This window comes from Saccopteryx leptura, chromosome 6, assembly GCF_036850995.1.
Source record: "Saccopteryx leptura isolate mSacLep1 chromosome 6, mSacLep1_pri_phased_curated, whole genome shotgun sequence".
NCBI lineage: Eukaryota > Metazoa > Chordata > Mammalia > Chiroptera > Emballonuridae > Saccopteryx > Saccopteryx leptura.
Genome location: NC_089508.1, coordinates 63,732,654 through 63,755,542, shown reverse-complemented (window position 1 = coordinate 63,755,542; position 22,889 = coordinate 63,732,654). Strand labels below are relative to the sequence as shown.

Below are 22,889 nucleotides of genomic sequence, written 5' to 3'. Positions count from 1 at the left end.
TAAATCATTCTCACCATCATAGAAAGATACTCTTAATGTATTTCTTTTTTGCCCTCCATCTCAATGAAAGATATCATCATGCACTCTGTTCACTCAAGCCAAAAAAAATTCAGAAATCATTTTTGATCACTCTTATCATTCCCCACAACTAATGAATAAGCCCTTTAACTTTACCATCCCCAAATTTTTCAAATCTTTCATATATCATCATTCCCATTATTACTTTAATCCAAACCATAAGCTTTTAGCTACACTATGGCAACTAGGCTTTTCTAGTCATTCTGGCCTTACTACAATCCATTTTGTTTTTTGGGTTTTTTTGTATAGAGAAAGGGACAAGGATAGACAGGAAAGGAAATAAGCAGCACCAGCCCACAGTTGCAGCACTTTAGTTGTTTGCTTTCTCATACATGCCTTGATGGGGAGGGCAGGGGAGTGTCTATAGCAAAGCCAGTGACCCATTGCTCAAGCCAGCGACCATGGGGTCGTGTCTGACTCCATGCTGAAGCTGGCAACCTCGGAGTTTCAAACCTGGGGTTTGATGCTCTATCTGCTGTGCCACCGCTTGGTCAGGCATCATGTCACTTCTTTACTTAAAATTCTCCAATGTTTTTCATTGTGTTAGAATGTAGTATAGACTCTTGACTCCCACATGACTTGGCCTCTGCCCACCTCTCCAACCTCAACTTTTACTTATCTTCCTCTTACTATGCTACATACCATGCTGGCCTTCATTCGAATCCTTGAGCAAAATGATCTTCTTCCTGCATTAAGCCTTTTGTGACAGCTAGTCCCTTGCCTCCAGTCTTTCCCTAGATTGGTATATGATAGGCCCCTCGTCATTCAGGTTATTGCTTTATAATGTCTCTTTCTTAGAATGATCTTCCCTCACCACTTCTCTTAAGTAGCTCTTGATCTCCATCCCCCTACCCAGTCACACATTCTCACATTACTTGTTTTACTTTATTTATTTATTTATTTATTTATATTTTTCTGAAGTGAGAAGTGGAGAGGCAGAGAGACAGACTCCTGCATGTGCCTGACCGGGATCCAACCGGCATGCCCACTAGGGGGCGATGCTCAGCCCCTCTGGGGCAATGCTCCATTGCAACTGGAGCCATTCTAGCACCTGAGGCGAAGGCCATGCAGCCATTCTCAGAGCCCAGGCCAACTTTGCTCCAATGGAGCCTTGGCTGCAGCAGGGGAAGAGAGAGAGAGGAAGGAGAGGGGGAGGGGTGGAGAAGCAGATGGGCACTTCTGTGTGCCCTGGTTGAGAATTGAACCAGGGACTTTTACACGCTGGGCTGACACTCTACCTCTGAGCCAGCTGGCCAGGGCGTTTTACTTTATTTTTAACACTAATTTTCTTGTTAATTTGTGTGTGCTTATGTTTGTCACCCCCAAATTAAATGTTAGCATCACAGGACCAAGGACTTTGTATTCTGCAACACTGAAACTTAAATGTTCTTAAATTAAGTGCTTGACATATAGTAGATACTATTTTTTATTGACTGAACAAATAAGAGACTTTAAGTTGAGGATTTTGCACCACTTATAACATTCTCATCTGTAATATTAGCATATATGTTGAGGACATAAGACCCAAAGATCGTTTATGATAGAATAAATTGCTATGAGGAGTACATGCCTCAGCCAAGTTTATTGTTTCTAGCTGAGCTACTGACCAGTGCAGAAAAAAGAGTAGAAATGCAGAAACAAATTGAAGAGATGGAGAAGAAGCGGGTGATCAGGTTATTTCTCCTTTTTTTAATTTGTAAAACTAAAGCGTATTGAAACAAATTTAAACAGTGTAAAAGCATAGAAGGTAAAAGTTCTCTCAACTCCCATTTAGCGTTCTCTCCAGTTTCTTAACTATTAATAGCAGCAAAGTTGAGCAGGAAAGTAATTTAACAGGTGATTTCAAATGGAATTTGTGGCATGTGACACAATTTGACTTCTTAATTCTCTCTAAACCATTTTTTAATCTTTAACATTAGCTCTTTATGCTAGTCATTATCCGTTAAAATGGAGTTCACTGAAGAAATTCAGTATATGCTTGGCACTGCTCAGTTGAATACAAACAGTACCAGTTTATACTAAAAACATAAATTATTGGAAGTAACTTTTGTGGAACAGATATTTTATCTTGTTAGTGGATATCTAGGGGAAAGGAATGATAAAGCTAATTTTGGAACCAAAGACTGAAAATAGGTAGCATTTTCTAGATGGGGGGACAAATCAATTTTGTTTACTTTAATGCAAATAGCAAGAAGAAAAGATGCCTACAAAGGAGACCACTGAACTGCGAATTGCTTCTGAGTCTCAGGAAATACCAGGAATGACTGTCCAATTCTGTTTGGCCAGTAAACTCTTGTGCCGCCAGGTAGGACCACACTGGTGCAAAGGACGGTGCTTATGGGAGGGCATTTAGAACCACCCTTTGACTTCTAGTGACTTGAAGTATCCTTGACTTCTTTAGAATCAAGATATGATTGTCTGACCTGTGGTGGAACAGTGGATAAAGCGTCAACCTGGAACGCTGAGGTCACTGGTTCCTGTTCGAAACTCTGGGCTTGCCTGGGGAAAGCACATATGGGAGTTGATGCTTCCTGCTCCTCCCTCCCCTTCTCTTTCTCTCTAAAATGAATAAAATCTTTTTTAAAAAAAGATGATTTTTGCAAGTCTCTGTCACAACATAAACTTTGATGCTGATGAGAAAGGACAGGCTACTGATGTTTTTTTCTGCCACCAAGAGATGACTACTATTAACACTGGTATCTCCTTATATGTTTTATAAAAATAAGTTTACTACACTGCTCAAAAAACTTAGGGGATCAGAAAACATGCAGATACTCCAGTACTTTCAGCCTTTTGTATGGTGCATTTTCACCAATGAAATAAAAGTTGGTTTTGCATCTCATTTACATAATCAAACAACTTTCTTTGACTTGTCGTTTGCTTTTCTGATGTTCTTGTTTAATAAAAAAAAAAATCAAATGCTTCTTTTATTTTATCACTTCATATTCATTTTAAAATATCCCTAATTTTTTTGAGCAATTTGCTCTTAACGTAACTTAACATCTATTATCAAACAAACTTCTACGACAATTTTAATGATTGAAGAAGGTTCCATCTTTTTAAAGAATTTGGATTGACAATACTAGAATATCTTCTTTATCTTAAAGTTATATTGAATAAAAAAGCCTGTTGGACCTTTAAAAATTAATTCTTTCTGTGGGTACTAAAGCGTATGCATTAATACAAGTTTCTTTTCAGCGAAACTTCACTTGCACAAAATCTTTGGCAAGAACAACCTCATTCGAAAGGTGAGTTCTGTTTGACAATACCATGAAGAACTTGCTGATAACCACATATTATGTAACAAATGATAAACGTTTTTTCTTAATTATATAGAGTAAACGAAGTTGAAATAGGCAGAGAGGGTACTACCATTATTATTGTATGTTTCAATCATGAAATTCAGTTATAAACATATGATTCAAGAAAAGATAGACATTTGGAAAAGCATTTTTGTACGATTCCCCAGTGTTTTGAAATATTTGATTTAAATGTAAATTTAAATTTATACTAACTACCAAATAATCTTCCACGTTAGGTACTGCACACTAAGCTAAGCATATCTATAGTATACAGCAACCGAGAGTAGAAAGTGGATTTTGGAACAAAGAAAAATAGCTTAAAACTAAGGCTATTATATATTCAAATTTGTTCTCCTTTCCATTTAGAAACATGTTAACATGGTAAAAATATGAATATCCACCATAAGTGTTAGGTTTTTTTTATAACTAAATCGAATCTGATTAGACCTCTAATTCTAACCAGCAATTTATAGGAAATAAAACTTGGAGGAACAAGTTAAACCACACAGAAGAATGTAATTGGCAAAAAAAAAAAAATTTCAGCATTACAGGGCAAATAACCCCATATTACTGAAATTTTAACAAAAAATCACTTTAAAAAATTTTATGGAATAAAAGTGATTTAAGAGGCATTTTAACTGGTCACATGAATCTTACTTTATATTTCCAGTTCAAACTTTCTTTTTTTTTTTTTTTTTTTTCTGAAGCTGGAAACAGGGAGAGACAGTCAGACAGACTCCCGCATGCGCCCGACCGGGATCCACCCGGCACGCCCACCAGGGGCGACGCTCTGCCCACCAGGGGGCGGTGCTCTGCCCATCCTGGGCGTCGCCATGTTGCGACCAGAGCCACTCTAGCGCCTGGGGCAGAGGCCAAGGAGCCATCCCTAGTGCCTGGGCCATCTTTGCTCCAATGGAGCCTTGGCTGCAGGAGGGGAAGAGAGAGACAGAGAGGAAGGCGCGGCGGAGGGGTGGAGAAGCAAATAGGCACTTCTCCTGTGTGCCCTGGCCAGGAATCGAACCCGGGTCCTCCGCACGCTAGGCCGACGCTCTACCGCTGAGCCAACCGGCCAGGGCCTCCAGTTCAAACTTTCTAAGAAAATTTTGGTAAAATAAGAAACTTCTGACTGGATGTTTGATATTCAGAAATTGTTAATTCTAGAATTATGATCATGTTTTGAGAGTATGTTTTTTAAAAGAACCTCTCATAGAAATACATACTGAAATATTTATAGATGAAATGATAAGTCCTGGATTTGCATCAAAATAATTTGGAGTTGGGTTTAATTGGGGAGTGGGGGTGGGGATAAAGATAAGAGCACCCATGCTTAGTTATCATTTAATGATCTTTACTTTTATATGTTTGAAATTATTAAAAACAAACATTCCTTTTCTATTTTAAAACAATGCAAAATATTAATTGATCTAGTTGTCTTGAAGAATTTACTCTTAAGAGTATAAATCTAGTCTTTTTTTCTATAGGTCCCAGTATACCGTTCTCCATTTTTGATGAGTTTCTTCTTTCAGAAAAAAAGAATATCAAGTTTGAGGTTTTTTGTTTTGACACTTAAATAATGTCTTCCATTTTTATAAATGAGAGGTTACTGTTATCTATGTAAATAGAAAAAAATTTGCTAAACAGAATGTCTTTTTCCAGTCTTCCTGCAGATCCATCATGGGTTTCAGTCCACGAAGGCCCCTTGCAGTTCTCAAAACTTCCGACAGCATCACCTCAGATGAGGAAGTGTCTCCAGATGTTTGAGTAAGGAACAGTATTCCTAAATTAATATAAAGGGACTAGTGGATTGTTTCATTCAAATCTCAAAAATGTTTAGGGTTCAAATGAAAATTACTGACTTAAAATAGGCACATAAAAAGATGCTTAACGTCATTAACCATCAAAGAATGCAAATCAAAACCACAGTGGGATACTACTTCACAGGCACTATAATAAAAAAGACAGAAAATAGCCTGACCAGGTTGTGGCAGAGTGGATAAAACGTCAAACTGGGAAGCTGACGACTCAGGTTTGAAACCCCGAGGTCACCGGCTTGAGCGTGTGCTCACCCAGCTTGAGCGTGGGCTCATCAGCTTGAGCACAGGGTTGCTGGCTTGAGCACAGGATTATAGACATGACCTCATGGTTGCTGGTTTGAGCCCAAGGTCGCTGGCTTGAGCAAGGGGTCACTCTCCCTGCTGGAGTCCCCCATGGCACCTATGAGAAAGCAATCAATGAACAATTAAGGTGACAAAGGAGCTGCAATGAAGAATTGATGCTTCTCATCTCTCTCCCTTCCTATCTGTCCTTATCTGTCCATCTCTCTGTCTCTGTCTATCTCTGTCACACACAAAAAAGACAGAAAATACCAAGTAGTATTGAGGATATTGAGAAATTAGAACCCTTATACATTGCTGGTAGGAATGTAAAATGGTGCAGCCACTTAAGAAACAGTTGGACAGTTCCTCAAAATGTTAAACATAAAGTAACCACATGACCAGAAATATCTGGTTTATATTCGAGAGAATTAAAAATGTATGATCACACAAAACACTTGTACATGAGTATTCATAGCATTATTCCTAATGGCCAGAAAGGGGGAACAACCCAACGTCCATTAACTGATACATGGATAAATAAAATGTTTTATATCCATGCAGTGAAATATTATTCAGGCATATAAAAGAGGTACTGAACCTTGAAAACACTTTGCGAAGTGAATGAAACTAAATACAAAAGACCACATGTTATATGATTCTATTTATATGAAATGAACAGAATAGGCAAATCCATGAAAACAGAAACTAGATTAGGGATTTCCAAGGGATTAGAGATTAGAGGAGCTAGAGAGCAGCTGCTAATGGGTATAGGTTTTTTTTGGGGGGGAGGGATGAAAATGTTCTGGAGTTCGTGATGATTGTACAACCTCGTAAATATGCTAAAAACCACAGAAATATACACTTTAACGTGGTGAATTTTTTGGTATGTGGACTTTATCTCAATTTGTTAAAGTGGGGGAAAAATTACTTTCTTAAAAGCATTTAGTACTTTTTTTTAAACTAACATCACAAAGATTCTTTGTTCTTTTTTAAAAAATGTTTTTTGTGGCAATGGAAAAGTTAGGTGGACTAACCATTTCACTTCAGCAATATTCTGTTTTAACCACTATGGATTAGTGACATGGTAAGATTTAGGGTAAAAAGGCCTCATGTAAACATTCAGGTCAAAGTAAATAACTTTTGTCATTGACATTTCATTGAAGTTTTTTTGTTTTGTTTTTTTTTTTTGTTTTGTATTTTTCTGAAGCTGGAAACGGGGAGAGACAGTCAGACTCCCGCATGCACCCGACCGGGATCCACCCGGCACGCCCACCAGGGGGCGACGCTCTGCCCCTCCGGGGCGTCGCTCTGTTGCAACCAGAGCCACCCCAGCGTCTGGGGCAGAGGCCAAGGAGCCATCCCCAGCGCCCGGGCCATCCCTGCTCCAATGGAGCCTTGGCTGCGGGAGGGGAAGAAAGAGACAGAGAGGAAGGAGAGGGGGAGGGGTGGAGAAGCAGATGGGCACTTCTCCTGTGTGCCCTGGCCGGGAATCGAACCCGGGACTTCTGCATGCCAGGCCAACGCTCCACCACTGAGCCCACCGGCTAGGGCCTTCATTGAAGTTTTTAAAAAGAAAATCATTCCTCTCTTCAAACCAGCACCTGGAAACTTGTCTTGAGGTAGAAGAGAATGGAATATGTTTAATCTGAAGACTTAAGAGACGATGCAGAGTGCTATAATGATTTAAAGCAGTGTTCTTCATCAAATCTTAGAGAAAGTGTCACTTGGGAAAACCTTTTTAAACATGTGTTTTTCCCTGTTTACTTCTTTATTAATGTATATTTTATAAATAGTAAACTGTGAAAATATTAATTGTACAGCTTAGATGAGTTTTTATATGTGTGAATATCCATTCACTGTCCACCTAGATCAAAATATAGAAAATTCCCAGCCACCAAGAAGAGCCTAGGGAGCCATTTAGGACTACAAGCACTCCTATCCATTCCCGCTGTACTTACTGGAAATTTCCAGAGATGAAGTCCAAGTATGTGGGGTGTTTAATATATGTATAATTTTGATAGTCCACTGACTGCTGTGAAAAGTAACAGCATAGAAGAGTAATTATATACTATATTCCTGAGGAAAGCACCAGAGAATGTAATGAATAGCTAGCCTGGATTGGGAGGTAGTGGTTCTAGACTCGGCTGTTCAGGGATGGGCTGAATTATCAAAGGAGTCCATCTTAATCTCGTTTTTTGGTTTTCAATCTTTTACTTGAATTTTATTGATATATACCTATCAGAATTTTTCTCCCTAAAAATCATATTTCAAATATCTAAAGGGCCCTAGGTAGTATTTGCATAAAATGTATTCTTAGACTATAGATATCTGAATTTTACTTTAATCTTATAAATTTTAGCCACATTTATTACTTCTAGATATACCTCTCACCTCTACTTATTAATGTTTTCAGGAATTTAAAGTATATGTCAAATTGATAATCTAGAAAGCTAACATCTAATATTCGCAAGGGTTAAATGAAATAGGCACTTTTGTACACTGCAGGAGAAGGTATAAGCAGTGCGATCTCTCTGAGGGCGGCTGGGCAATATGTATACGGAACCTTACTGTTCATAACCTTTTGACCTGATAATTCTTTTAGGAATTACTCCTAAGAAACTAAAATAGCCCTAAAGATTTAAATGTACAAAGATATTTAAAATACTTTTATAGTAGTAAAAAACAGGGAATAACAATAAAAAAGTTTGTTGACTTCTGATAGACCCACATTGTGGCCATATTGTTTGTAAAGGATTTTTAATAGCACAGAAAATATGCTAAAAATATAATGAGAAAGAATAGTATATCAGTTGACCTTTGAACAACACAGGTTTGAACTGCACAGGTCTACTTATATGTGGATTTTTTTTTTTTCAATATACAGTTGGTCCTCCATATCCCCAGGTTTCACATCCACAGATTCAACCAAAGCTATTTTTCACTTGTGGCTGGGGATCTGTGGATGGGGAGAGCCAAGTGAATGCATTGTCCTATGCCATTTTACATACAGGACTTGAGCACCTGGCGGGGGCTCCTGGAACCAATCCCCCATGATACCGAGGGACAATTTATAAGTTAAGTTTTGTAGGAGTCAAAAGTTAACCACTAAATTTCAACTGTGTAGGGGGAGGGCTTGGCTCCCTTAACCCCTATGTTGTTCAAGGGTCAACTGTACTAGCATATATTTCACTTGTTTTACAGTACCTTTTTTTAATGCATAGAATATGCTTGTTTATGTAGCCTGCCATATATATATATATATGGCAACAGCAGTTGCTTCTGGGGAGTGGTAATTGAAGTGGAGATGGGCAGTCAAGTGCAGGAGGGAGAGTTTTTCACTATATATCCTTTTAAACTAGTTGACTTTTTAAAACTATATATATATATATGTATTACTTTTAAAGACAAAGGCATATTTTAGTGTGTGTGTGTGTGTGTGTGTGTGTGTGTGTATGTGTGTGTGTGTGTGAGAGAGAGAGAGAGAGAGAGAGAGAGAGATAAAAGAGAGACTCCCGCATGTGCTCTGACCGGGATCCACCTGGGAACCCGTCTGGAGCCGATGCTCGAATTAGCTGAGATGTCCTCAGCGCCTGGGGACAATGCACAAACCACTCGAGCCACTGGCTGCAAGAGGAGAAGAAGGAGAGGGGGGAGAGGGAGAGGACCAGAAGCAGATGGTCACTTCTCATGTGTGCTCTGACCAGGGATCAGACTTGGGACGTCTGCACGCCAGGCCGACTGGATGTCCAACTGGCCAGTCCCTAATATTTTTCTTTTTATACTTTATATTTTGTTTTCCATATTTTCTACCATGATTGGAATTACCTTTAAAAAATAAAATAAAAATTAAGTATTTGTCATAGAAGAAGATGACTTAAAAGCTAGGAGGATAGCAGATTATCAGAACATTTGCTAGGCCAAAACAAGAACAAAAATGGGATCAGTCCTCTAGTTCTTTGCTGACATTGGTTGGGAAAAAAACTATTGTCCTTGTGTGGAGAATCCTCACAGTGTATTTTTGATGAAATGTAGTTGGCTGTTTTCATGATATAAACCCTTTTCCTTCAGTGTTATGATGTGCTTTATTAAATTGTCTTTCCTTAGAGATTCTGATATGCTACATTGCTCACAAAAATTAGGGGATATTTCATAGCTTCATATTCATTCTGAAATATCCCCTAATTCTTGTGGGCAGCATACTTCTGTACCGTGTTGAAAATCACTTAGCTAATGTATGTCTAAGTAAAAAAGATAGGGCATCTCTATGTTTATTGAATGATTTCAGCTAAACTTCACATGGTTTTTATTTCAGGATGAATTTACAGGAATTGAGCCCTTGAGTGAGGATGCTATTATCACAGGTTTCAGGAATGAAACTCTTTGTCCTAACACAGAAGACACTTGTGACATTGCTAGAGCAGCTCGTTTTGTATCCACTCCTTTTCATGAGATAATATCCTTGAATGATCTCCCTTCTGATCCCGAGAGACTGTTGCAGGAAGAGGATCTAGACATGAAGACCTCTGAGGACCAACAGACTGCTTGTGGCACTATTTTCAATCCAACTCTCAGCATCAAGAAGCTGAGGTGATTGGTGATTACAGGTTGCACAAACCAGGTTGCTTAAGTGCTTGCTTTTTGTGTTTGCTTATCAGTTATAGCAATTGATTATCGAGCCCCTATTACCTTCAGGTAGTATGCTAAGTGTTTTCCGTGACAGTAGGGGTCCCCCAGATGAAGTGTCAATGAAATTTAGTAATTGATTCGAATATGAGGGTTAGAAAACTGTATTTGGATGGTTATGAGATTAAAGGCCCAGGAGGATTATAATGTCTGCCTGATTGGGAGAGAGGAAGCATTTAGTTTTCCTTTTAATATATATTAAGTTTAAAATAATGACAGAATAACCTGATACTAATTTCAGTTAGGTAACTAGAGGTGTAGTTGTTTTGTTGTGAGAGGCTGGGAGAGGGGGGAGAGAGAGACAGAGAGAGAGAGAGAGAGAGAGAGAGAGAGAGAGAGATTGAGAAGCACTGAGCTGCTCCTTTATGTGCCCTGACTGGGGAATCGAACTGGCAACCTCTGCTCTCCCAGACGACGCTTTAACCAACTGAGCTATCTGGCCAGGGCTTGATTTTTATTGACTTTTAGAAAGACAGAGAGAGAAAGGCAGAGAGAGGGGAGGTGGAGGGAAGCATTCATTTGTTGTTCCACTCAGTCATGCATTCTTCGTTTGCTTCCTGTGTGTGCCCTGACCAGCGATCAAATTCACAACCTTGTCATTTCAAGACGACACTCTTAACCAACTGAGCTAACTGGCCAGGGCCTAGGTATAGTTTTTAAAAGTATCTTTTGATAGACAAGTGGAAGTGAACAAAGAATAGATATGAGGAATGGCATAGGGAGCCAGAGACTAAGCCTTATTATCTATCCATATATAAAAGTTAGCTAATATAAACAAAACAAAACAAAACAAAAAGTTGGTTAATTTAAACAAACTTATGCCAGCTTGAGAAATATTCTATTTGCGCTTTTAAACTGCATTTTCAAACTTTTTTTTCCAACAAATTTTTTATCACATTTGTTAATTGCTGTCCCTTTTTCTTTCTTGACTCTTTCTTATTGCAAAGTAAAAAGTTCAGAGAAGGGATAAATAGGAAGAAAGCTGGTGTCTTAGTCAGTTTAATTAGTAGTTTTGAATAGATATAGAATAGGCATTTACTATAGATTAGGTAAATAAAGCATAAACTCAGAAATTTAATGCTAGGTATTACTTTTCAACCAGGGTAAAGTTGCCTAAATTCTGATTATGAATCTCTTTCCTTTCTTTTTAATTTTTTTAGAGAGAGAGAAAGGGAGAGAGAAACATCAATTTGTTGTTCCACATTCACTGATTGATTCTTGTACATGCCTTGATCAGAGATGGAACCCACAACCTTGTTTTATCAGGATGGTGCTCTAACCAACTGAGCACCCAACCAGGGCTAAATCTCTTTCCGTTTCAGGAAAATAATGGCCTTTGAAAATAAGACTATTAAATATCAAATAAAATTATAACAAAGAAGTTGACATATATTTTACCCATGAGGATCGACTCATTCACAATTCTTTCAGCCCAACTACTGAAGACAGTGGCGAGGCCACACCCTCCTCTGGGTTCTTTGGGTCTTCTGCCTCAGTTATAAGCACCTCTTCCATCAAATGTCTTCAAATTCCTGAGAAACTGGAGCTTACCAATGAGGCTACAGGTAAGCATGTAAATACCACTGAATTGTAAGCAAATATCTACATCCATGTCTAGTAGAAAGTTATTTATCTCAGCAAACTAAGCCACGTTTTTCTTTCCTAGAAACATTCCCATAAATTGTGAAATTTCTAGAGTATGTTAGTACTAACTGACCATAATATCCTAAAAAATCTGATAAATGAGAGTTATCAGGTTAGCCATATTGATCGTGCAATCTTGTTTTTTTCCCTTCCTGTATTATAATGCTCATTTTAGTTTTTTGGGGTGATTTCTTTTTTCCAACTCCCTCCCACCCCCAGAAAACCCCATTCGGTCACCCTGGTGTTCACAGTATCGCAGACAACTACTAAAATCCTAACCAGAGCTGAGTGTTTCTGCAGAGTTTTTTGTAGAAGATAGACTAATGCCTAAGTTGGAAATGGAGAAAGAAAATGAATTAGGTAAGTGACATTGAATGCATGTCCTTTTGTGTATGACTGTATACAAATAAGTGATTATTTGTACTTGAGTTTGATGCTTTTGCATAATAAATATTTCTATATTGTAAAAAACAGAGCCATAGAGGTTGACACATTGATAAGTTCTTGTCCCAGTAACAATAGCAATTTTTTCTACCCTTCTTTCAGTGTCTAACAAATGATTTTGAAGAGTATTTTGGCTGCTAATAACTGGCAAATAAAAGGTGTTGTTAGCCTTTAACCAGGAAGTAAAAGCTAGGGGCCTATAAGTATTCCAATGGTTTTTATTTTTATTTATTTATATTTTTTAATTTTTCCATTGATTTGAGAGAGGGGGAGAAAGGGAGAGGGAGAGGGAGGGGAGGAGGAGGGGGAGGGGTGGGAGAGGGGGAAAGAAGGGGGAGGGAGGGTGGGAGGGAGGGCGGGAAGGGGGAGGGGGAGGGAGGGCAGGAGGGAAGGGGGAGGGGGAGGGAGGGCAGGAGGGAAGGGGGAGGGGGCGGGAGAGGGAGAGAGAAAAGAATCAAGTTGTTGTTCCACTTAGTTGTTTCATTTAGTTGTACATTCATTGGTTGCCTCTCATATGTGCCCTGACTGGGGATCAAAACCATGACCTTGGCTCTGGAACAATGCTCTATTTACTGAGCCATCTGGCCAGTACCTCCAGTGATTTTTAAATAGGAGCAAATCTTCTCAACAGGTAATGAGGATTATCACATTAAACAAGAATACCTAACGTGAAGATTACAAATTATTCTGAGTGTCACCAAAAAAACTCAGCAGAATTAACCATAATCAAGGTGGGACTGATTCCTTGTCATTACATTTACCTTGGAAATAATGTAGTTTGAAGCAATAACTGTAGCCCCATGGTACCATCAAATCCTTTGAATAGTCTGTAAGCTTCTTATAGGAAAGTTACTGATGCTTCAGGAAATCACTCACCATTATATGCCAGGATCACATATGAAAAATAAGCTATTGTGCAAATCTCTTAATATGTCCAAATATATTAAGTATTCTATAATTTTATCATTTTGAGGAAATCTGGACTTTTCTGGCCTGCTCCAATATGGACAAGTTACTATTAATTGAAAAGCTCCTTAAAACCTAAAACCCTGGTTAAAAGATTTGTTCTCTGCCATTTTTAAAAATTGTTCTGGACTTCATCAATAGGCCCCCAGCTGTTAAATTCAGGAGCAATGACAATAAATCCCTGGACAAACAACTGCTGTGAGTGAAATCTTTTCTCTAGAATAATCAGGGACATGCCAAATACCCTTTCAAAATTCCATTAAAATGAAGCTGAACAGAAACAAAATAAACAAACACATTTATATACATCTTGAAACAAACTATAGTTCTTCCTCTCAGTGGATCCTGCATTGTTAAAAAATAAAACTTCCAACAACTGAAAAACAGTGAGATAGTGTTACACATTTCTGAAGATGAGAAATGATTCTCACTAATCAACTGAAAAGTAGAAAAAACTGCTTCCGTTACCCAGTGAATATCAGGTACCTGATAAACCTTTTAAGCAGACCCCAAGAACCATAGTCATTGTAAATAAGACTGTAGAACTGTAAGTGCTTTTACTTCCCTGAGTTAACTTATGCATTTTTAGGATGGTCAAAATTTTTTCTTTAACTGAGAGGCGGGGAGGCTGAGAGATAGACTCCTGCATCTACCCCAACCAGGATCCACCTGGCAAGCCCCCTACAGGGTGACGTGCTGCCCATCTGGGGCCGCTGCTCTGTTGCTTGGCAACTGAGCTATTGCAGCATCTGAGGGGAGGCCACTGAGCCATCCTCAGCACCCGGGACCAACTTGCTCGAACCATTCAAGCCATGGCTGCGGAAGAGGAAGAGAGAGAGAAAAGGGGGAGGGATAGAGAAGCAGATAGTTGTTTCTCCTGTGTGCTCTGACTTGGAGTCAAACCTGGGACTTCCACATACCAGGCTTATACTCTACCACTGAGCCAACCAGCCAGGGCCAGGATGGTTAATTTTTAAGTTAAATATATACTTCTGAACCATACCCCCCTCTCTTTAAAGATACTTCTTTTGGGATCCAGAAAGCATCATCTGAACCCTACCTACAAGTTGCCAGATTGATCTTTCTAAATACCTGTTGTCTTATTTTTCCAAAATCATATGACTTTTACTTTTGTGTTAGCACTCTTGAATTAGGGCAGGTAACTGTTAACAGTGTGGTTTGAAGTGAACATGTACACAGGTAAGACTGTCTCTAACAGTACCTACAAATCTCCAAAAAAAAGTGACAAGGTAGCAAAATCTTGGGTCCAGGGTCATTAATAAAACTCAAAATTAGCCCTGGCTGGGTATTAATTGGTTGGAGCATCATTCTGATATGCCACGGTAGCAGGTTGGATTTCTAGTCAGGGCACATACAATAAGTAATCAATGAATGCATAAACCAGTGCAGCAATAAATCGATGTTTCTCTCCTTCTCTCTCTCCCCCTTCCCTCTCTCTCTCTAAAATCAATTTTAAAAACCTCAAAATTTAGGCTAACAGTCTCATAGTTTTTATTTTTCTCTTTTCAACACACTACTCAGCCTCTTTTCTTCTAAATATGACTCTTTAAATGTTTTCAATCTATTTTAACTCCACGTTTCAAGATTAACTTTAGCCTACAATTTGTATACCGTATTACTCTTTAAGACAGAAACCATACTCACAGACCAGTTCTTCATTAATCCCATCAAAAAATACCTCAAATTTAATCTTCATTTAAATTGAGTGACATACATTTTATTCATGGAAAACAATCAACATCTTTTTAAAGGAAACAACTATTGCAACGTAAAGCTATAGAAACGAAACCCCCCCCCAAACAATTTTATGAATGAAAAAACTAACCCCAAAATTTCAGTCCATCATAAGGTTGTAATTCCTATGGTCCTCCAGCTACAAATATTCACTTAAAAATTAATTTTTATACAAGTGAACAGTCCTGAAAATCCTGTGAGATATAAGCCAGCTTTCTGTTCTCTTTCCCTCTACCCTCAGACTTCAATTTCCACCTTTTATGGAAAGGAAATAAACAACCAGCTTCCTGTTCAATCACTAGCTACAGCCAGTCTTTTACACATCACAGAACACAGCCCGCCTCCTCCTCTACTTCTCTCAACTGTCTCTTATCTTAATTTAAACTTGTTGAAATACGAGCCCGTTTTACCACACTAATGCTTTCCTATGAAATTTATCTTCCTTATTTCAACATTAAGAATGCAAGAAACGTCAAGATATCCACAGATTATTTCTTACTCCTGAAATTTATTTACATAGTGAAGTCTTAGCACCCATGAAAGTGAAAACGTGATTTGCCAAAAGTTTAAAATATTGAAATTTACAGGAAACGGTTTAATCTTCTGTTCTTACTATCCTATACAACTAGAAAAAGGGCCACCCACATCACTCCCCTTTCTATTCCAATTACATGAAAATGTAAAACAGCTATCAATAAAAAGGATTACCTTTTTTAGAAAAGCTAAATATTACTTTAACCCTATACTTTCCTTTTAAAATGGGATGCCTTAGAAAAAAACGAGGATAGACAAATTCTTTTGTGCTTGGATGAACAACAGGAAAGCAAAGCCTCCAGGCCTTTGGGGAGGAACCTTGTCCCTAAAGCAGGCTCTGATGTGCTTCGGAGATAAGGCTCCATAGTGACACTTAAGGAAAGGCCTGTTCACATTTGAATTTCTGCATTCCTCAAGAACAATTCGTGGCAATAACTAACTTTGCAGAAGAGCTACATGAAAGCTTGGGCCAATGAATGAGGGTCATCTGCTCTTTATCACAAGGGTAAACCTCATCCTGGCCAGTTTCTAACCTTTTAACCCTGTGAATTCCTAATTTACACATGAATAATGGAATTCTTGCCTAGAGTGCAACTTTCAGCTTCTAGTTCCTAAGTTTAGAAACCAAGACTTGATTGCCTGGGTTAAAAATCTAAAACTTGCCCAGATTAAAGTTTTAGATTTCCAGGTGCTGTATTATCACACTTCTGTACCAAAAGATATGCTTGCTGACAGAATATTGGACCAGAAAATAAAAAGAACATACTTGCACCCCGCTGCTATCAATAATGAGGAGAGAACTAGCTTATATATATATAAAAAAAAACACAGAATGTCCACTTAAAGCCTATTCTCTTCCTGTTTAATATGTATTATATCTTTACACCAAACACAGGAAAACGTCATTTGAGCCTACATCATTCAACATTGCTTCTTAGATATCAGAACAAACATTATGAGTTCAGAATCTCTAAGAAATCTCTTATTTCTAATGAAAAATCTAACGCCACTATGCATTTATTTAAAATCTATAATACTGAATGCATTTTTTTAAAGCTCAATACCTCCTCACAGTTAAATAAAATGTATGTATACGAAAAGTGTGGTCCCTGTATGGGACTGCAGTTGATATTTCAGAGCAAAGCAATGTTCTATCTAGTTTCACTGGAAAGTTTTTGATTCTTATAGTATGAAAAATACTTCACAGGAACCTTCAAAATGATTCACATCTAATTAAATATTTATTACTAATTTTCATAAAGATACAAAAATCTAAAAATACTCATAAAGCCAATACTAACATTTGTTACACTGTTCAGACTATGACATCTTAAAGCTTTGTGTACTTTCTGGGGACCCCTGAATTCTGTCGGGCTTCCTAGGAGGTCCTGGAAATAACCTGTGGTCGTGACAAATGCCTCATCTTCTCCAGGGCCATTCCACCCCGCACCCCCTCCACCTTTTCCTCCTGCCCTTTTCCTCTCCAGCAGGGTAACACCAGTTACCATTTCTGGGTGTGAAAACACAAGATTTCTTAAAATTGAAAAAGTGGAAAAATTACAACTCTCTAAAACAATTCTACTTAGATAAAAATCAAATGAACAGAACAGAACAACAAAAAAAGAAGCATGCTTTCCTGTAAAGAATACTGCACAGAAAAACCATTACTCAGCAGCAACAACAAAATTAATTATGGGCCAATGATTACAGCAAAAAAAAAAAAAAAAAAGTTTAGAAATTCTCTCAGGTTTATGGTATTCTTGGGTGGCGGGGCTAAAATTGGAAACCTCTACTTTTCTGACATTTCAATATAAAAATATCTTTACTTGCGATTTACTTTCTAAAATTAATCATTATTGTATAAATAAAATAAATTACTAATAATAAGGGTGACATAAATATGGCCATTGGCTGTTAAAATAAAATCACCTCAGAAACCTCTGCCAATAGCTTCCTAAATTTCAACTGTGTAGACTGAAGAAACTATTTTCTAAAGATTATGCCTTTATCTCAAGAGCTCCCTCTTTCTATTGTTCATCTTTTAAATCAGGGGTAGTCAACCTTTTTATACCTACCGCCCACTTTTGTATCTCTGTTAGTAGTAAAATTTTCTAACCGCCCACCGGTTCCACAGTAATGGCGATTTATAAAGTAGGGAAGTAACTTTACTTTATAAAATTTATAAAGCAGTTACAGCAAGTTAAAGCATATAATAATAATTACTTACCAAGTACTTTATGTCGGATTTTCGCTACGTTTGGCAGAATAAATCTTTATAAAACAACTTACTATAGTTAAATCTATCTTTTTATTTATACTTTGGTTGCTCCGCTACCACCCACCATGAAAGCTGGAACGCCCACTAGTGGGCGGTAGGGACCAGGTTGACTACCACTGTTTTAAATGATCAATTTGTAGGTATAGTGCAGAATCTATCTTTTATGGGTCAACAAAAGCATGTAACTAGCATAGACGTAAAACCATTTTTAAGATATACAGTTGTGTGGGTCTTTTTTTAAAAAAGACTGAAATTGCCTATGATAATGCTGCGTGCTGCGCTGCAGAGTTTGAGCACCTGAGGGGTAGAAAGCCTTCGCAGAAAGAGGGAGTACCCAGCTACCCAAGGCCTAGCTTTACACCCAACACGCATCAGGCCAGGCACCAAGCAATGGATCACCTGGACAAACGGTTGATCTGATGGGGTTGTTAATACAAAGGAAATCATTAGACAGCGAACTTTATGACAACTGGAAAAAAAAAAAAAAAAAGTGGGCAGATCTGGTTTAAGTCCATTAAGCATAATATGGAAATGGCCTTAATCTCTTTCTCTCTCAGCAGGAAAAGACTAGGAATACTTCAAAGGCTTCAGAGTTACTGACCAATGCCCTCTCTTACAATTAAAAGCAACATGGGTGATCTTACAGCAGTCAGAGAAATGGAAGGTTGGGCTATAAGGAAGATTTAACACTCAAGGGCCATTTACAAAGCAGAAGGATTTGCTTGTAATTTTTAAGTTTTAATTACTGTTTTACAAAAGATGAGCTTTTTAGAACCACTGTTGTTGTGTTAGCCAAAGTTTTACACTCAACTCCTCTCACCGTATGAAACACCTAAATACATATAAAGCTGCTTGTATAGGGTTTTGGTATACTAAACCCAATGTGACTTTTGTTCTCATTCATTTGAATTTACATTTTTTTCTTAGATTTTTCTGCATGCCTTTTGTTGGCATCAAGAATATCTCCCAGAAAATTCCCAAATGTTTGTATGATTTTAGGGTTAGCATATATAAACCAGTCAAGAAATCATCAGAATGTAGCAATGAAAAATGTAATAAAACAATCAAGAACTTAAGCACTTACTTGATAAGGTAAGATGAGCTTTTTGACTAAGAATGGCTCCATATTTGTTCATTGCCAAGCACTGATAAAATCCTTCATCAGACTGCTCTCCTCGCTTGCCTTCCACCTCACTCATGTATAAAGAGCCGTTAGACAGAACCTGGATCCGTTTACTTTCAGACACTTTTGCTCCATTTTTCAACCATGTGACCTTAATAGGAATTTCTCCATGAGCCTGGCAATCTAACATGACTGGGTCCTTTCTTGTGACAGTTACATCCTGTGGTTCTCTTATAAAAAACAGTTCGCTAAAGCACCACACTCCTATAAGGAAAAAGGGGAAAGGTATATCCAAAATTATAGGTATAAAATCGTAACACACAATTGTAAAACACATATTCTGGGTGCAATAAGACAAAGTTTAACAAACCATATTAGTTAACTTACAAGCACCTTAATAAACCAATCTAAGTTTCAGCAGACCGTTTCAACCAATCAGAAATATCACCTTTTACAACACCTACACTAAAAACATAGGGAAGATTTCAATAACTTCTATGCCTTGTAAGAATTGTTCTCAAGTTTCTTGCTAGAGTTTCAAAATCATCAGGAAAACTCATGAGCACAAGCTGTTTGTTACGTTTACAAGCTCGTCAAAAAGATCTTGAACAGAGTAAGTCGTAAAAGTCTAATTTTACAAGAAATCATTAGCAAAACTCCAACTCTGTGAACAAGCAAGTTTATTTCCTTGTCCCTTGAAGTGTTTTTGGAGCCCTGGCACCTACTCCTTTGAGAAGAGCATTTATCTTTTTGTGACAAATTACAAGTTTGCATTTTCATATCTTCCCTCAAGTTTGCATTTTTCCATCTGTCCTCTAACAGCAAGGACTCTGTCTCCTCTCCTGGAAAGAGACCCATTTACTTAATTACTGCAGAGTCAGGTATATATTTAAAGGACAAACAGTTGACTTTGAAAAGTTGGTAACTCTTGCTGCTTGTACTCAGTGGGTGATTGGATTAGGAAATTTTTATTTCATTTTTTTAGAACTGCCAACTGTTGGAAAAAAATGCGTGACTAATTGGTCCTTACTGTCTAATAGGGATAGGAGATTGCTTAATCAACCACACTTTTTATCAGAGTAGAGGAAAGGCTTTATCCTAAGTATACACATCGACCCCGGTCCCCTCCAGGATCCGATGACCACCCTGTCACCTCTTGGATTTAGCGCAAAGGCCAGCTAAAGTCTTGCATATTGACTGGGGCCAAGCAGGGCGTTAGGGTTTTGGAGGGAACGTTTCATCTTCCTTCTGTTTTAAACCCATTCTTTCAAATCCCCGGGATTGGTCTCTGTCTCTCAGCAAGGCAGGTCCTCGGTAACCTCAGACACTAGTCATGCTCCCACGCCCGGGCTGATGACTCCTAATGGATGCCCAGGGCGACGCGAGCGACCCTAACAGCCCCGCGCTGTGAGGACCACTCCGGAAGGCGCCCATTGTGTTTCCGAGTCAGATCTGACTTTGATCCTTTTCTCATGCTAACAGAAACTAACTCCTTCTGAAAAAAAGAAAGTCCGGGGTTTGTAACCTGTAAATAAATAAAACAACCCATTCGCCTGAACACCCACCCCTCCTACCCCTAACCACCCCACCCACTTTACATTGTGTATCTCTGCGAGGATAAATCAACACGGACGCAAAAGAAAAATTAGTTCATCCAAGTTTGCGCACGCCTAACCTGGAGTTTGGAAGACTCTTTAGATTTGTATACACCTCAGGCCCTGCTCCAGAATACCTGGCTGCGAGAAATAAATTCTACTTCGACGCCTTCCTTCTCAAGTTCGGGTACCTATAATTCCTCCGGGCCACAATCGCCCACGTAACTTCCAACCCACTTCTCTTCTCTTCGCAATTACAACCCCCGCCCCCTCGCTCCATCCGGATCCAGAAAAGTGGGAGCATTAGGGGTGCTGACCTGGGCGCTGAATTCACCTACTCTCTCCTCCGCCCTAAAACGTGGGGGAGTCCCCACTGCAAACTAGGAAAGTCTCGCGGAACCCCGGCGCCCCCTGCGTGGCGAGTCTGCCACTAAGGAAACAATATAAATAAAGCCACGTGCGGCCGCGGCAGCCTCGGCGGGCGGGCGGCGCAGGGCCCGGACTGGCTGCAAAGGCAAAGACACAGTCGGAGAGCGGACAATAGCGCGAGGAGGAAGGGGCGAGAGTGGACAGCGGGAGCCCAGCCCTGCAGCTCGCGGCCAGCGGGAGTGCTGCGAGGAGGCGTGTGCGCTGGGAGAGGCTCCCGCGGGCCACTCGCGCCTCCAGCAGCCGCTCCCGACTGGCTGCAGGGAGGAGACGAGGACCCGTGGTCAGCGCCACCGCAAGGACCTGGCCGCCCCCCAAACACGCACCCCAGCCCGTTCTCTCTCCCCAGCCCACTCGCGCTGGCTCCCGCCCCACAGGCGCCGAAGCGCAGGAGAAAACGCGCCCACCTGGAACTGAGCCGAGGAGCAGCAGGAGCGCGCGGAGCAGCAGCATCCCTGGCGGCCGCGGCCGGGCGAGGGGTCGCAGAGAAGGCGCCATTCAGCGGGGCTGCGCGGGCATGCTCCCCCGCCGCCCCGCAGCCGCTGTCCGCCCCCAGCCCCCGCCTCCACGGCTCCCCGCGCTGCGGCGGGACGCGCTCAGCCTGGGCTCGCCCCTCGGGTACCGGCGTGGCGCAGCCGGCCCTAGTCTCTCTCTGTGTCGCGGTGAGGCCGGTGCACGGACACCCGCTCGCAGGAGGCGGGGGACCCGAGAGTCCGGCCTCAGGGGCGGAGTGAGGAGGCGGCTGGAGGGGGCGGGGGCGGCGGAGTGGACAGCACCGCCGCCGACCTGGGGACTACTTTCTACATCTGGCCCCTGGTCTGGGCACCGCGAGGTCGGCGCGGTCGGCGGAGGGAGACGCTGGGAGGGGGCCCCTTGGAGGCTGGGTCGCGGCCCGGGGCGAGGGGGTGTGGAGGGGGCGGGCCGCGCCGGACAATGCACCTGGGGGTCAAGCCCCGGCTGAGGGTCTCCGGCCCGCGTCCCCGCCCCCTCTGCTTCCCCGCCACCGTTGAGGGCAGAGCCACAAAGGCCGAGACTCCTGGCCAGTCTGCCCCCGGGGGCCCCTCTACCGCGGGCTTGTTTAGGATTCGGGGTAGGAGGAGGAGGGGTGGGGGAGGGATGGTGTTGAGAGACGTGGAAAGGCCGGAGACTTCTCCCCTGATGGCCCCTGCCCATCCCCCACCTCCTCTCACACGCTGAGGCCCTGTGGAGGGAAACTGACTATTTCCCACTTCAGAGATTTGTCAGCGCGACTGGAAGCATCTCCGGGTGATAAGCCACACATTTAGGGACAGTTCTTATACTTCCTGCCCCCATTAGATGCAACATTGCTTAAAAACACACCCCGAAGAGCCCTGGAATGAACAATTATCTTTTGGGGAGATGTTTTTTATTATCTCGCTCAAGTTAGTCAAGTTCTATGAGTCGTGAGAACTGGGCATACAAAAGGCCCTCTCCTAAAAGTTAAGGGGAGATCAGGAGATTTCTAGATTCTCTGAGCACGCTCTGGAGGACTAGGCTTTGATAGACTCCCTGGTCAGAAGTTAAAGTGGCTAGGAGAGACACAAATGTGAATTTTTTCACATCTCTTAAAATTAAGCATAACAAGAGTTAAAAGGTACAACTAAAAAATGTAATAAAATGGCTAAACGTGTGGATCATAGTGTTACACGTGGATTAGCATTTGCTAATCCCAAACTAAAATCTATGGCACATGATGAGAGCACAAGCGAAAAGCTCACCTTAATGAAAAGTGCTGACAGAAATCTAGCTTTTGTCACTAAGACATCAACACATTGTCTTTGGCATGTTTCAAAAATCCTCATGAAAAAAGAAGAAGAAGAAGGGGTCACCAGTTTTAGAACATCTGCTGGAAGGACAGCACTGCTCTCACCGGAAGCTGACTATAATAAGGATCAGTCTTATTAACAATTTCTACCTAACTGCATGGGAAACAGCAAAACCCTT

The 22,889-nt window shown here is 40.4% G+C and overlaps 1 protein-coding gene across 1 annotated transcript in view; it reads right to left on the bottom strand.

The window, feature by feature from the left end:
* Positions 1-21,422, bottom strand: part of PRTG (protogenin) — a 171,943-nt gene extending 150,521 nt beyond the window's left edge. The window contains exons 1-2 of the mRNA XM_066387996.1: positions 21,332-21,422; positions 18,865-19,167 (exon numbers count right to left, since the gene is read on the bottom strand). Coding sequence (XP_066244093.1) covers positions 18,865-19,167; positions 21,332-21,422 — 394 coding nt within the window. The remainder of the gene's footprint in view (positions 1-18,864; positions 19,168-21,331) is intronic.
* Positions 21,423-22,889: the final 1,467 nt, after the last annotated feature.